General features: G+C 46.9%; 3 protein-coding genes across 3 annotated transcripts; 2 read left to right on the top strand and 1 right to left on the bottom strand.

Moving 5' to 3' along the window:
• Positions 1-1,777: 1,777 nt before the first annotated feature.
• CCR75_009231 (uncharacterized protein) lies at positions 1,778-3,334 on the top strand (the record flags this gene model as incomplete). Its single annotated transcript, XM_067967273.1, has 1 exon — positions 1,778-3,334. One exon carries the CDS (start codon positions 1,778-1,780, stop codon positions 3,332-3,334), a length of 1,557 nt encoding a protein of 518 aa, XP_067819304.1.
• Positions 3,335-4,840: 1,506 nt separating this feature from the next.
• CCR75_009230 (uncharacterized protein) lies at positions 4,841-5,507 on the top strand (the record flags this gene model as incomplete). The annotated part of the gene is made up of 2 exons (XM_067967272.1): positions 4,841-4,915; positions 5,011-5,507. The coding sequence occupies 2 exons, from the start codon at positions 4,841-4,843 to the stop codon at positions 5,158-5,160; spliced, it is 225 nt and encodes a 74-aa protein (XP_067819199.1). The 3' UTR covers positions 5,161-5,507.
• On the bottom strand, positions 5,497-7,208 carry CCR75_009229 (uncharacterized protein; the record flags this gene model as incomplete). Its single annotated transcript, XM_067967271.1, has 3 exons — positions 5,497-5,773; positions 5,921-6,023; positions 6,071-7,208. 3 exons carry the CDS (start codon positions 7,206-7,208, stop codon positions 5,497-5,499), a joined length of 1,518 nt encoding a protein of 505 aa, XP_067819205.1.
• Positions 7,209-11,415: the final 4,207 nt, after the last annotated feature.

Below are 11,415 nucleotides of genomic sequence, written 5' to 3'. Positions count from 1 at the left end.
GTAGTCATGCGTCTGAATGTCCTGCACAGAGCCGAGAGCCTGTGGCAGTAGACGGCGAGCTGACAAAAAGTCATGCGTCGCATAAACCGGTACAGAGCCTAGAGCCTGGTGCGGTTTGAAGCGGTGCGTTAGCCAGGAGTGCAACGGCACCCGCTTCCCAGAAAAGGGTCGTGGTAACTCGAAAAACGAGTACTCGACAGATTAGAACGATCATAGGCACGTCTAAACGAGTGACCTTTGGATCAGTCGAAGAGGACGGGCCTTCGAACGAGGTGTTCGAGGCCGTCAAAGGCGAAATTGCGGAGGCATCCTCAGTTGAGGTGCTCCGGCAAGTCTTTAAATCTGCCGAGGAGATTTTAAATCTTCCGGAGATGTCGTGGGATCTGTTCCTAGCCGAATTAAGGGAAGAAAAGATCCACGAAATAGTCGCACCAGTTCCAGAAGAGAACTTGGTGGACTGTTGCTCGTCGTCCACAAGGACGAGAGCGCATCCTCGATGAGCTGCGCGACACCGTTTTGATCCACAGCTAAAAGCAAGTGGACAATCGTATGCGCTGCAGTTCCATCGAACTTGGATGGGTCCATCCGAATGGGCCTCGGCTGATCCGAACAGGCAGAGAGTATCTCAACAGTCCTGTTGAGACCCTCGCTCCGAGCCTGCTCATGCCTCAGCTCATCCTGAGTCTGAGTGACGGACTCCGCCGCAGCATGGCTCTGTGCCTCGGACGCGGCCCTCCGCTGTCCGAGCACGAATGCCTCAAACTGCTCCAACTGAGCAACATGTTGCTCAGGAGGACTACCCAAGAGCCTGGCCAGGGCTTGTTCACCAAGTCCCTACGCCATAAGTCCTGCCACCTCCCGATGATGTTCGGAGAGGTGAGGAAAATCAGCCCAATCAATATTGAGGCTCATCCTCACGTACACACGCAGAGATGCGGGTTGTGGGAAAGATTTCAAGTGCTACCAAGGCGGGCACGTCGTAATGCGGCCACGCTCTACTTAGCACACACCCTAGCACAGCGAGATAGCAGTTTAATCTGCTTCTCTTGCGTGCAGTGAGGTAGTTGTGGTGGGCGCGTTAGCGTTCTCCCCCAACACACTGAGTACTTTAATTAAGAGTCGTCACGGGAGCGGTAATCCGGCTCCTCTTGCGCACTTATAAAGTAGAAAGTAGTTTCCAGACTGATTTATATGTAATCGTATTATATATAAATACCTATTTTCATCTGTATAGATACAACTTTATATGTATTGCGAGCGTATCTTTCTAGATACCTCGCGTAACGGATGACGCTGGGCGCCATCCCTCCTTATGTGAATGCACCCATGTGCATCACATACACAAGGGTTGGTCACAACTGTGCTCCACGCTCGAGTGCTGGGTCTAATTACTATTATATAGCAATTGATCACCCCCTTTAGTACACCAAGTGTACTTAACGGGGACTGTGTTACTTTAATCCGTTATATCCTCTACGCCTTAATATTGTACAAAAGACTGCCTGTGCCTCTCTAAAATAATTGTCGATGCTGGTTATGAGGTTTAATTTGTTATTCACGTCTGTTCTACGAACGTTGCGCGATAAACCTGACAAATCGGCAGCTTTTGTATTACCAGCGGAGGCTCGTGCGCATTTAAATTAAAGATGGGTCGGTAGCGATGCCACCCACCGCCGCGTTTTCTGTCATAGAAGAAGATTAGGCTTGCAAGATACTTGGTAGAAACGCCCTGCCATCCGACCTCTTCCTCCTGATTAGACGGACACTCTCGAACGCCATGGCGACCGAGTCAAGTCGCTTAAACCTGTGCTTGAATGCCGAGCGGCAATTGCTAGCTCGTAATGCGCCGCAGCGCCACCTCCCAGTAACGATCGTCACTGGATTCCTCGGCGCGGGCAAGACGTCGCTTCTGCGGCACATATTGCAGTGCAAGTTGAACCTCAACATTGCCTGTGCCATCAGCGACTTGGCAGCCATTAACGTGGACGCGCTTTTATTGTCCAATCAGCTTGAAGGTCCCGGCCACAAACTGTTTGAGCTCTCGGCAGATCCGAATGGCAGCGTGAAGGAGTTTCGGGACGCGGTGTGGCAAGTGCTTAAGGCTGAGGACGACCTCGGCTTCGTGGATTACGTCGTCGTGGAGACGAGTGGCACGACGGATCCGAGTCGATTGATCGCAGCCGTCGAGGAGACGTGGGGCTCGATGACGCGTGCGCGATTGGATACCGTCGTGACCGTGGTGGACGGCGATGCGGTGGCTTCCGATGTGATGCAAGGAAGGGCACTTTGCGAAGTGGCTATTCAACAGCTGCGGTGCGCGGACGTGGTGCTACTGAACAAAAGCGATTTACTTAACGAGTACCAGCGTGCGGTGGCGCGTCACGAGATTGAGAAACACGCGCCAAGGGCCCGAGTGTACGAGACGGACCACGCGCGTGTGTATCTGCCGCATGTGTTGGACATTGCGCCGCCAGATGATGCGTTGATTACTGGCGTGAGTCATGAGAGTGTGCCGTTGCGGTGGAACACGGGGCAAAGCACGCCGACTGAAAGCTTGCGAAAGCTTACGAGGTCGGCAGTATCAAGCGATGCGCGTGTCTTCGTGGCGCCAACGTTTTCGTCGGTGGCACTTGAGCAGACGGAACCAATGGCGCTTGGCGCAATTCATTTGTGGCTTGAACGATCGTTGCCGGAAGGGACGTTGCGTGCGAAAGGAGTGTTGTACGTTGCCGAGTTGCCGCGCTTTCGTTTTGAGGTGCACTGGAGTGGAAACCGGCGACTGCACGTCGAAAACACTGGCGAATGGGTTGGGACTCCTCAAACGCAATTTGTCGTGATTGGATCCAATCAATACAGCACGGAGAGTGGGTTTGACAAGGCGCAAGTGGTAGAGAAATTGGAGACATGTTTGGCAACAATTGCGAGTTTGAGTAAAAAGGAGATCGAGGAGAATCGGACGGCAAGTGCGGCACGACTGGCAACGGACGAACGATTTGAAACGCTTGGCTTGTTCTCCGAAGTTACAACGATTGCATTCCAACTCGTGTGTCCGGTATCGGCGTTGGACGAAACCATGCTTCGTCATCATCACCACGTAAACACGAACGAACTGACAAAGCGGCTCGTCCGTGAGGTCAATGCCTCAGGGGGTGGGTCACTCTTGCTGTACATGTCCCTCGCGAGCTCGGACGGGGAACACCAAGACACTTACGCGGTGGCCTCCAGCGTCGGCCCGGCGTCCGTCTTGAGCATGTGGAAAGACCTCGACCTTCGCGCTCAAAGTATTGTTGACGAAGTGAAACAAAAATTGGCTGGTTGCCTTTGCGGCTTCTAGGCAAGCGAGAAACTATATTTACACGTAAAATTGTTTTGCTAAAAAAGAGCTACAGAAGGAGTGATGAACTTGTCGTACTCAGATCGTATTCGGGAGTGGTTCAGAGTGTAATTGAATCTGCAAATGAAATCCAATATATTCCTTGGCTCATCTGTTTCCTGTTTGCAGCTTTTCAAACCTGCCAGCAGCCAGTGCGCTTATGGCATGCACATTAATGAGTGAGAAAACGTGAAATTATTAATGCGTCTGGAAAATCGTGAATAGATAGAAACAGCTCAAATGACGATAACCTTATATTTACTTTAGACCTGCAGTAATCGGCAAACTTCTTGTCTATCTCCCCTTTAGGCTTCACGTGCGCAATCCGACATACATTTTTGCCGATACCCATGTTGCCAACTTGACGTGCAAAGTATCCTATATCTGATCTGACAAACCATTAAAACAAAAGTATTTATGAAAAAGTAAACCTAACCTCATCCAAGCAAGTGCAAGAGACGACGCACTACCATTGTGGCACTTCACGTTTTCCCAGCACACACTTCGCGGCAAGAATGCACCCCGAAGACGTCGCCGCGGCGCCATCTACTCCTTAATCAAAATGTAGACGGCGTGGATAACACCGGGAATGTACCTTTTGCCATAAAAAGTAAAAAAAGGTGTGGATAAAGCGACAGGGAAGCAACAAGGTGCGTACCCAAGTAAAGTAAGCAGGCAGTTGATGGCCAGGTCCTTGGTGCAACCGACCTGGAAGAATACGCCGACGGGCGGGATGATGATTGAACAGATCAAGCGAGGGATGTCTCCGCAGGTAATTGCCATCGTGTCTCGTCAGTTGATTGAGTAGCAAACGTTTGCACAAGTAAAATCGAAAATGCCCAAAACTTTTCGTTGGGCTGTGGTCACGTTCGATCTATTGTTTGCAAAGCGAGGCTCAATGTGCATTGGCCAATAAACTGAAGGCGGACCAATCGCAAACTGATTTGATTGGTGCTTTGGTCTTGTTCAATGCCGAATGGGTGCATACTAGACTAATATCCAACTAGACGGCTTTTTTCAAGCATTGGATATTCCCTGTCATTTATTTTCGACGCTGTCACTAGATTTAGTAAATTCAAAAATAGCTTAGCCTTTCGTACCAAAAGAAGTTACTATTGAGCGCTAAGGCTCAAAAATAAACTTGCTCAAGAAGCACAATCTAAGCTCTGTTCACAGATGGTTAAGCTGACAACGTCCAACAATGAACCCTGTGTTGTCATCAAAAAAGCAATATTTGCAATTTGTAACTTATTAGTTGATGTGGGTGTCTGAAATTTGATGGACTAGATTTAGCAGCTGTCAGAGTCACAAAGGCATTAATAGTTCCCTCGTAGAAAATTTGTGTTTGTGATTCAAATTTTTTAAGGACGTCTACATCATTCCGGAGCTCGAATAAATCCTTTACAAAACTTAAAAAAAACAATGAAGGAATCTAACTAGGAACGAGATCCGTCAACATTCTAGACGATGGGTGGTATGACACGAATAAAGAATGAGGCAGACGTTGATCTTAGCAATGGCGATCGTTTCTTGCCGCCATCCGTGTAGCGCGATCGTGCTATAGGAGACAGCTTGGTCACGAAGGTGCGTTGGTGTATGAAGTTTGCGTGGGGTTAAAAAACTTACCAGCAAGTAAGCGAGACAAGAGTAGCGGGATGAAGACGAAGCGTGAAGCGCACGCGATAAATCGATTATCTGCTGCTCAACCGCTGCTTTTTGCGCAACAAGTACGGCAAATCACTCTCTACAAAGGCGAGCCTCGATCCAAGCAACGGCTCGAATGCTGATGCCGAACGACGCTTGTAGATGAAGCAATTGGTTTTAAGATCCAAGCTTCGGCATCGAGATGCGGAAGCTTGGATCCCAAAAACCAATTGCTTCATGAGATGAAAGTGGCGAACGCAGCGGTCGAGATTGTTTCGATACCCAGGTCGATGTTGGTGCGCGCTCAGTCGCTAGCAAAGGAAGTGTCATGGGTGCAAGAGGACGGTTGCCTATCGCTAGCATAGCGGACAGAGCACAGAGTTACTCGCAGATGCTTTCTTCTTGCAATTTTTTTGTTGCAAAAGAAATGATTTGATAAAAAACATGTTAGCAATTCTTACTTGAAAAGAAAGAACGAGTTACCCTACCACTTGTATGAAGCCCCTTTGTTGTGCGACTGGAGCCATCGCGCCATCGCTGCAACTTGTTACTTTTTCGCGATGTTGCGCACGCATACACACATAGAGCTTTGTGTTTGATCGCACATAGTGGCGATAAGAAAAAAAACACGCATGTGCATCGCTTGCCACGTCGTCTCCGGCATGAAGCATATATTTCTCAATTTCCTGTCGTCGATTGGAACGTTTGTGCTCGTCACGCAAGCCGCTTTTCTTCAGCAGCACGTACACACATACACTGAAGCTAGTAAGTGACCACAAAATTGCCTCTTGCAGCATATGCAACTACATCTCCGTCCACAGTAGGTACGACAGAATGCAATTGTACAAAACACCCTTTTTCAATGCAACAAAGTTTTATTATACCCAGTTAAGCGACTCTCACGATACAAACTTGGTCTTTCTACTGAAGATCGACCCATGCGTAACCGTGTATTTCAAAAACTTTGGTGGCGGTATTCTTAGCGGGAGGTACGTTTCTTGCGCATCTGTCACAACAAGAAACAATTATTATTATCACTAAACCTTGGCAAACTTAGAATGTGAAATACCCCATTACGCGAGATTCCCGTAGCTTTTTTGAGTTTGGCATTCGCTGCTTTCGCTTCCTTCTTGAAAAGGGAATTGAAATCTTTGAGCAATTCATTGAAATCTGGAAAACTTTGCAGTATAACTCGTAGCGAATTAGTATCCATCTCGAAATCGCGTAATACATTATTTAATACATGCTTTACAAGCGGATTTGTCAAAGCATGTTTATTCTTTGCCAGTACCAAAAATCGGAGCTTTCGGACAATTCCATTGATCTTAGTCTCCCCATCGATACTAGCAACATTCTTGAAAGCTTCGATGGGATTGAACAAAACTGGTTTATCTTTGGCCTTCAAAACAGCGTTTGACCATGCCAGTTCGTTGCGCATATCCATAGAAGCGAAGTGAGGAAGAAAACCATATATCTCTTCAGGGTCGTAATCGTCAAGCGACTTCACAATGAATTGTTTGTGTGGCACATGGTCGATCAAATCGAGATAGACTTTGTATTCGAAAGCATAGCGTTCAGATTTCTCCATTAGCTTCTTTGCAGCCGGGAGATGGGATGCAAGAACTTCAGCAAAGTCTGTCCCGTAAGTTGTAGTCAACTTTTTTTTCTCGACCTCGTCGAGCAAGAGGACGACGGGCTTAGCGTTGACAGCGTCGCTAGTTTCGGTAACAGAGCTGCTAGCTTTGGCATCGGAACTTCTTTCGGCAATACGGCTTGTTCTGGCAGTGGAGCTTATTTCGGCATCGGGCAAATCTTTGGCACCTTTGGCAGCTATGGCAGCGACGGTGTCTTTATCAGCGAGAAAATGTTCGACTTGATTAGCTTTTTCGGCAACGATTTTGGACACGGCATTGCGCATGCCTCCTGTTTGTGAATTGGCCAGACTTTTAATAATTGGAGGTTTCATGGCTGCTGTAGATATCATGCGAGTTTCATTATCATCGTCTTGCGCTAAGCCACGGCTAGTCCTCAAGGCTCCATGGCTTTCGTCTACCAGTTGATTGGCCGGAAATGACAATAAAGGCTCGAGCCTGCGTCGTATCGGTTCGATGAGCTTTTGTTCATTCGGATCGAGCGCTGCGCCAGCACTGTGCTGTACAGCAAGAATGGCGACGAAGTACTTGAGAAGCATAATTGGCCGTGAAGGAAGGTGTGAAAGGCAGCAAAGTTTTAGCAAAATATAAAATGACGACGGAAAGCGTGTGGTGACGAGGTATCAATTTAATAGGCCGGAAGCGGTCCCTTCTGCGTATTTTATGCACGAGCTCTTTCCGCGCACATCCTTTAGATTGCAATATGCTTATCATGTCAGTCCTCAGCTCCTATGTGACAAGATCAGATCAGTGGTTGGAGGGCATGATGTTTGGCCAAAATTTAAATGCAACCCATGAGGAAAGAACATACGGATAAATTAAATGTTGAGCCTTTTATGTTGGAGTGTTAACAAAGAGAGTTATTCAAGGCATCAAGCCGAGCAAGCAATAACTTTAGTTTGACGATAGGGCACAATGCAAGCTTTAGAGGACTATCGAATCTTTGAAGAAAGGAGGCACTTTCTGTTGCTTTTTGGGCATGTCAGACCTTGGGCAACTCAGTAGAGAACTGCCCCGGCCCGACTTGACCACCATCTTCGTCAACGCTGTTTCGATAAAGTGCACCCAGTTTCGGCTCTCTTGCAGTGTTTGGAGGTTGCTTCTGTTTATCCATGCCAGCATATCTTGATTTTTTTGCCCACTTATTTTTGAACAGGAGAGAAGAAACGGACGTTTGTAGCACGGTGTGTGGTATCATGAAATTAACACCTAGAAGTGTTAATAAATATATTATCTAAAAGGTAGATTATATTTGGAGAATATTACCTTACATGGTAATATTCTAAAAGCTTATCCATTGGTAGATAAGGCCATTATGTCTACTTGCTCCGCGGTCCAGTCAGCGCTCGACGCGCGCAAAGAGAGAGACAGATAAGGCTTTCTTAAATGTTTTGTATAAGTTTTTATTAATTTCGTATTGAGTAGATAGACAAAAAGAACTTAATCATATTAATACAGTTTTTAAACAACCATTTTTAAAGCAAGTGTTATAAAAGAAGACTTCCTCTGCACGTACTAGTGTACGTGAAGTGGCGTGAGGCACCACTCGCACTGAAGCAGTGCGAAGTGGATTTGTACTGAAACAGTACAAGTCAGTAGTGCCCCGTTACACCTGATAGCACTTTGTAGTCCGTCCAAGGACCACAGTTCCTTCATCTAACATGGACATGTTAGATGATAATGGAAAAACGCATCACGTTTCGCGTGATAGCTACTCCTTTCTAAGTCACATAGAAATGAGTGCGGTCGAACGAATGAGTTCGACCGTAGGGAATGATGCCATCTTGGCCATGCTGTCCGGTTTGGACAGAGATGCTCTATATTCAGCCATCGCCAAGTTCATACAACATGAACTTGACGAGGCGAAGGAAAAGGTAGCCTTGCTTAATCAGCAAGGCTCTTAACAGGCAGAACTGTTTAGGTTACAGCAGGTACAGACCCATGTGCCTGGGCACTAGGCCTTAAGTTGCGCGACCCATATGTCTTTAAGCCGTCAAAAGCTCTTAATTTCGGCTCACACAGACGTTTGAACCGCCTAGGGCTGAGTTTAGAGCTCGATCGGAGCTTCTGAAACTTAAGCAAGGCAAGCGTGATGTTTGCGCTTATGCCCAGCCTATACGACTTTTAGCAAGTTGTATCACGAACAACCCAGTCTATGCATACATGTTGATTACGGTGTTCATGCAGGGTCTTGTGGACGGTCCCGTAGAGATCCATCTGTTCTGATTAAAACTAGATACGTTTGAAGAAGCAATCTTAGTTGCGGTACAGGAGGACTTAAGCTTGAGACAGGCTCAAGCTTGTTTGTCATCATATCGACCTCCGAGACGACAAGAGCTTGGAGGTCCAGAGCCGATGGACCTCTCTTATGTCGAAAGCGAGATCTCTCGCTTTCCGAACAACAAGCGATTGCAGAATTGCAATCGCTGTCAAAGTTAGGACACTACGCTCATGAGTCTAGTGCTCTACGTTTCATCCCGAGAGATACTGAACGTATTTATGGACCGAATGCCAAAAAGGGCAACGGTCGCGGGTCCGATGTTGATGCGAGATCGCAACATCGAGGTGAACCGCCAAAAAACGTTCGGGATCAGTAGGAGCGCAACGCTCTACTGAATCAGCAACTTCAAGGGAATTTGCAAATCTCTTGACAAAAGTTGCTCTAGACACACAATCATTATGTGTATCTGCGCCTGAAAATAACAAATGATTTGTCACTTAGGGCCTAATGGACTGTGAAGCGTCAAATAACTTTAATCGTCGCCACTCACTTGAGGGTGGTAAACTCAAATAGGTTGAGCGCGGCATCCCTCCAACGAGGATGACGGTGAGTCTAGCGACAGGCGCATCGATAACAGTAATGAAACGCGTAGTGAAATTTCACTACACGTTAAAAGATTTACAGTACGATGATGATTTCATCGTACTGGATTTGGATGACAAATTTGATGTCATCCTAGGTTTACCTTAGCTCAGAAATACGAGACAAGAACCAGCTGGCAGCATCGATCCGTAAAGATGCCTGCCACTTGTTCATCAGATGGCCATCTGATGAACGTCTTGGAGCATCCACAAGCATGTGGATGTACTACGAGTGAGTGCGATGGCCTCACTTGTGGTACGGTCGTTAGTACAACAGCACAAGATCACAGTGTGATTACCAATCACAATGTGGAGTCAGCTGCCGGCGGCTGTACTAATGCACAGGCAGCACCGAAAGTCCACCACTCGAAGAAGTCGAGTGGATTGAGACATGAATGCACGCCTAGCGGGCGACATTCAAAAAGTATACCGGTTGCCCCAAGGGACAACACGATGATCCTAGGTCGAGGAGAGAGTCGACCATAGAAGACCCGACTGCGACAGCGCAACAACACTCGGAAGACGTTGAGAAAAAAGGTCCCCACGTACGTGAGAAAAAATCTCCTCAAATAGTTGAAGTAACTAGACGTCAAAATCCCGAGAGATTAACCCCTAGATAGAAACCGAGACATTAAATGTCTAGCTTAATAACGGTTCAAGAGTAGGCGCTTATACTCTTGATCTGTATGCGCCTCCGAAGTAAACTTCGGAGATAACTCAATTACCAACCCTAAAACCTAAACGATTCTTGAGAGAACTGCATAGTGGGAAAATCAAGCAGATCTGCGTACTCGTCACAGAGGACGAATACGTAACCGACATTCGGTCAGCGGTAATTTTTGCAGAGAACAAACGGGTCCTCAGCAGCTCATGATGGACGAAAGTGTCCTCGATGAGAAGACTCAAATTGAAAGATATACTACTCAAGATTGGGAGTCACTAAAGACAAATCCGATACACAAGGATTTAATCGAATTCAAGGATGTATTCCCTGAAGCAGTACCATGCGAGTTGCCTAAGGATAAAGGCACTCGACACGAAATCGACCTCAAACCAGACTCGAAATAATGTGTCATGAAGCAATGGACACTGCCTCGTGAACAAGTACTAGCGATCGACAAATTCTTTAACGATCGAGTAAAAGCGGGCCATGTAAGGGAATCAACCTCCCCACATAGCTCTCCGACCTTCTGTGTGCGAAAGGCCACAGGAGGATGGCGGATAGTGCACGCATTCAACAAACTGAATGCTGCAACGATAACGACTCAAACGCCAATACCTAAAAAGACATAATCATAGATGGTATGTCTAAAAGTACGATCTTTTCATCCATGGATCTGATGGATGAGTTCTATCAAATCCCTATACGTGAACGGAACATCCCGTACACAGCAGCAAGCACCCCCAGTGGGATGCTCTGGGAATAGCTAGTAATGCTAAGGGAATAGTAACGCCCCTGCAATATTCAACAGATGCGTAACAAATCTGTTAAGACCGGTACGAGAATTCGCACCGAATTATTTCGACGATGTATTCGTCCATAGCCGGGCCATGGACGGAAAGACGGACGTGAAAGTTCATAAAACTCACGTTCGTCAGGTTCTTACACTTATGCGAAAGCATAAGTTGTATGCAAATCTCAAGAAGTGTATATTCGCTGCAAGCGAAATACCACTTCTTGGGTGCATCGTCGGAAATCACGGCGTGCGCCCTGATCCCGAAAAGTTCAAGGCAATTACCAACTGGCTAGTTTCAGTCGATGTCAAGGGACTTAATTACCAACTGGCTAGTTTCAGTCGATGTCAAGGGACTTAATAGACCTTGGGCTAGCGGCGTACTTACACAAGTACTAGCGCAATTATGCCGAGATGAGAAAGTATCTTT

The sequence above is a fragment of the Bremia lactucae genome, linkage group LG15, assembly GCF_004359215.1.
Source record: "Bremia lactucae strain SF5 linkage group LG15, whole genome shotgun sequence".
NCBI lineage: Eukaryota > Oomycota > Peronosporomycetes > Peronosporales > Peronosporaceae > Bremia > Bremia lactucae.
Note: the sequence above shows the minus strand (reverse complement) of the source record. Positions and strands in the feature narration are given on the sequence as shown.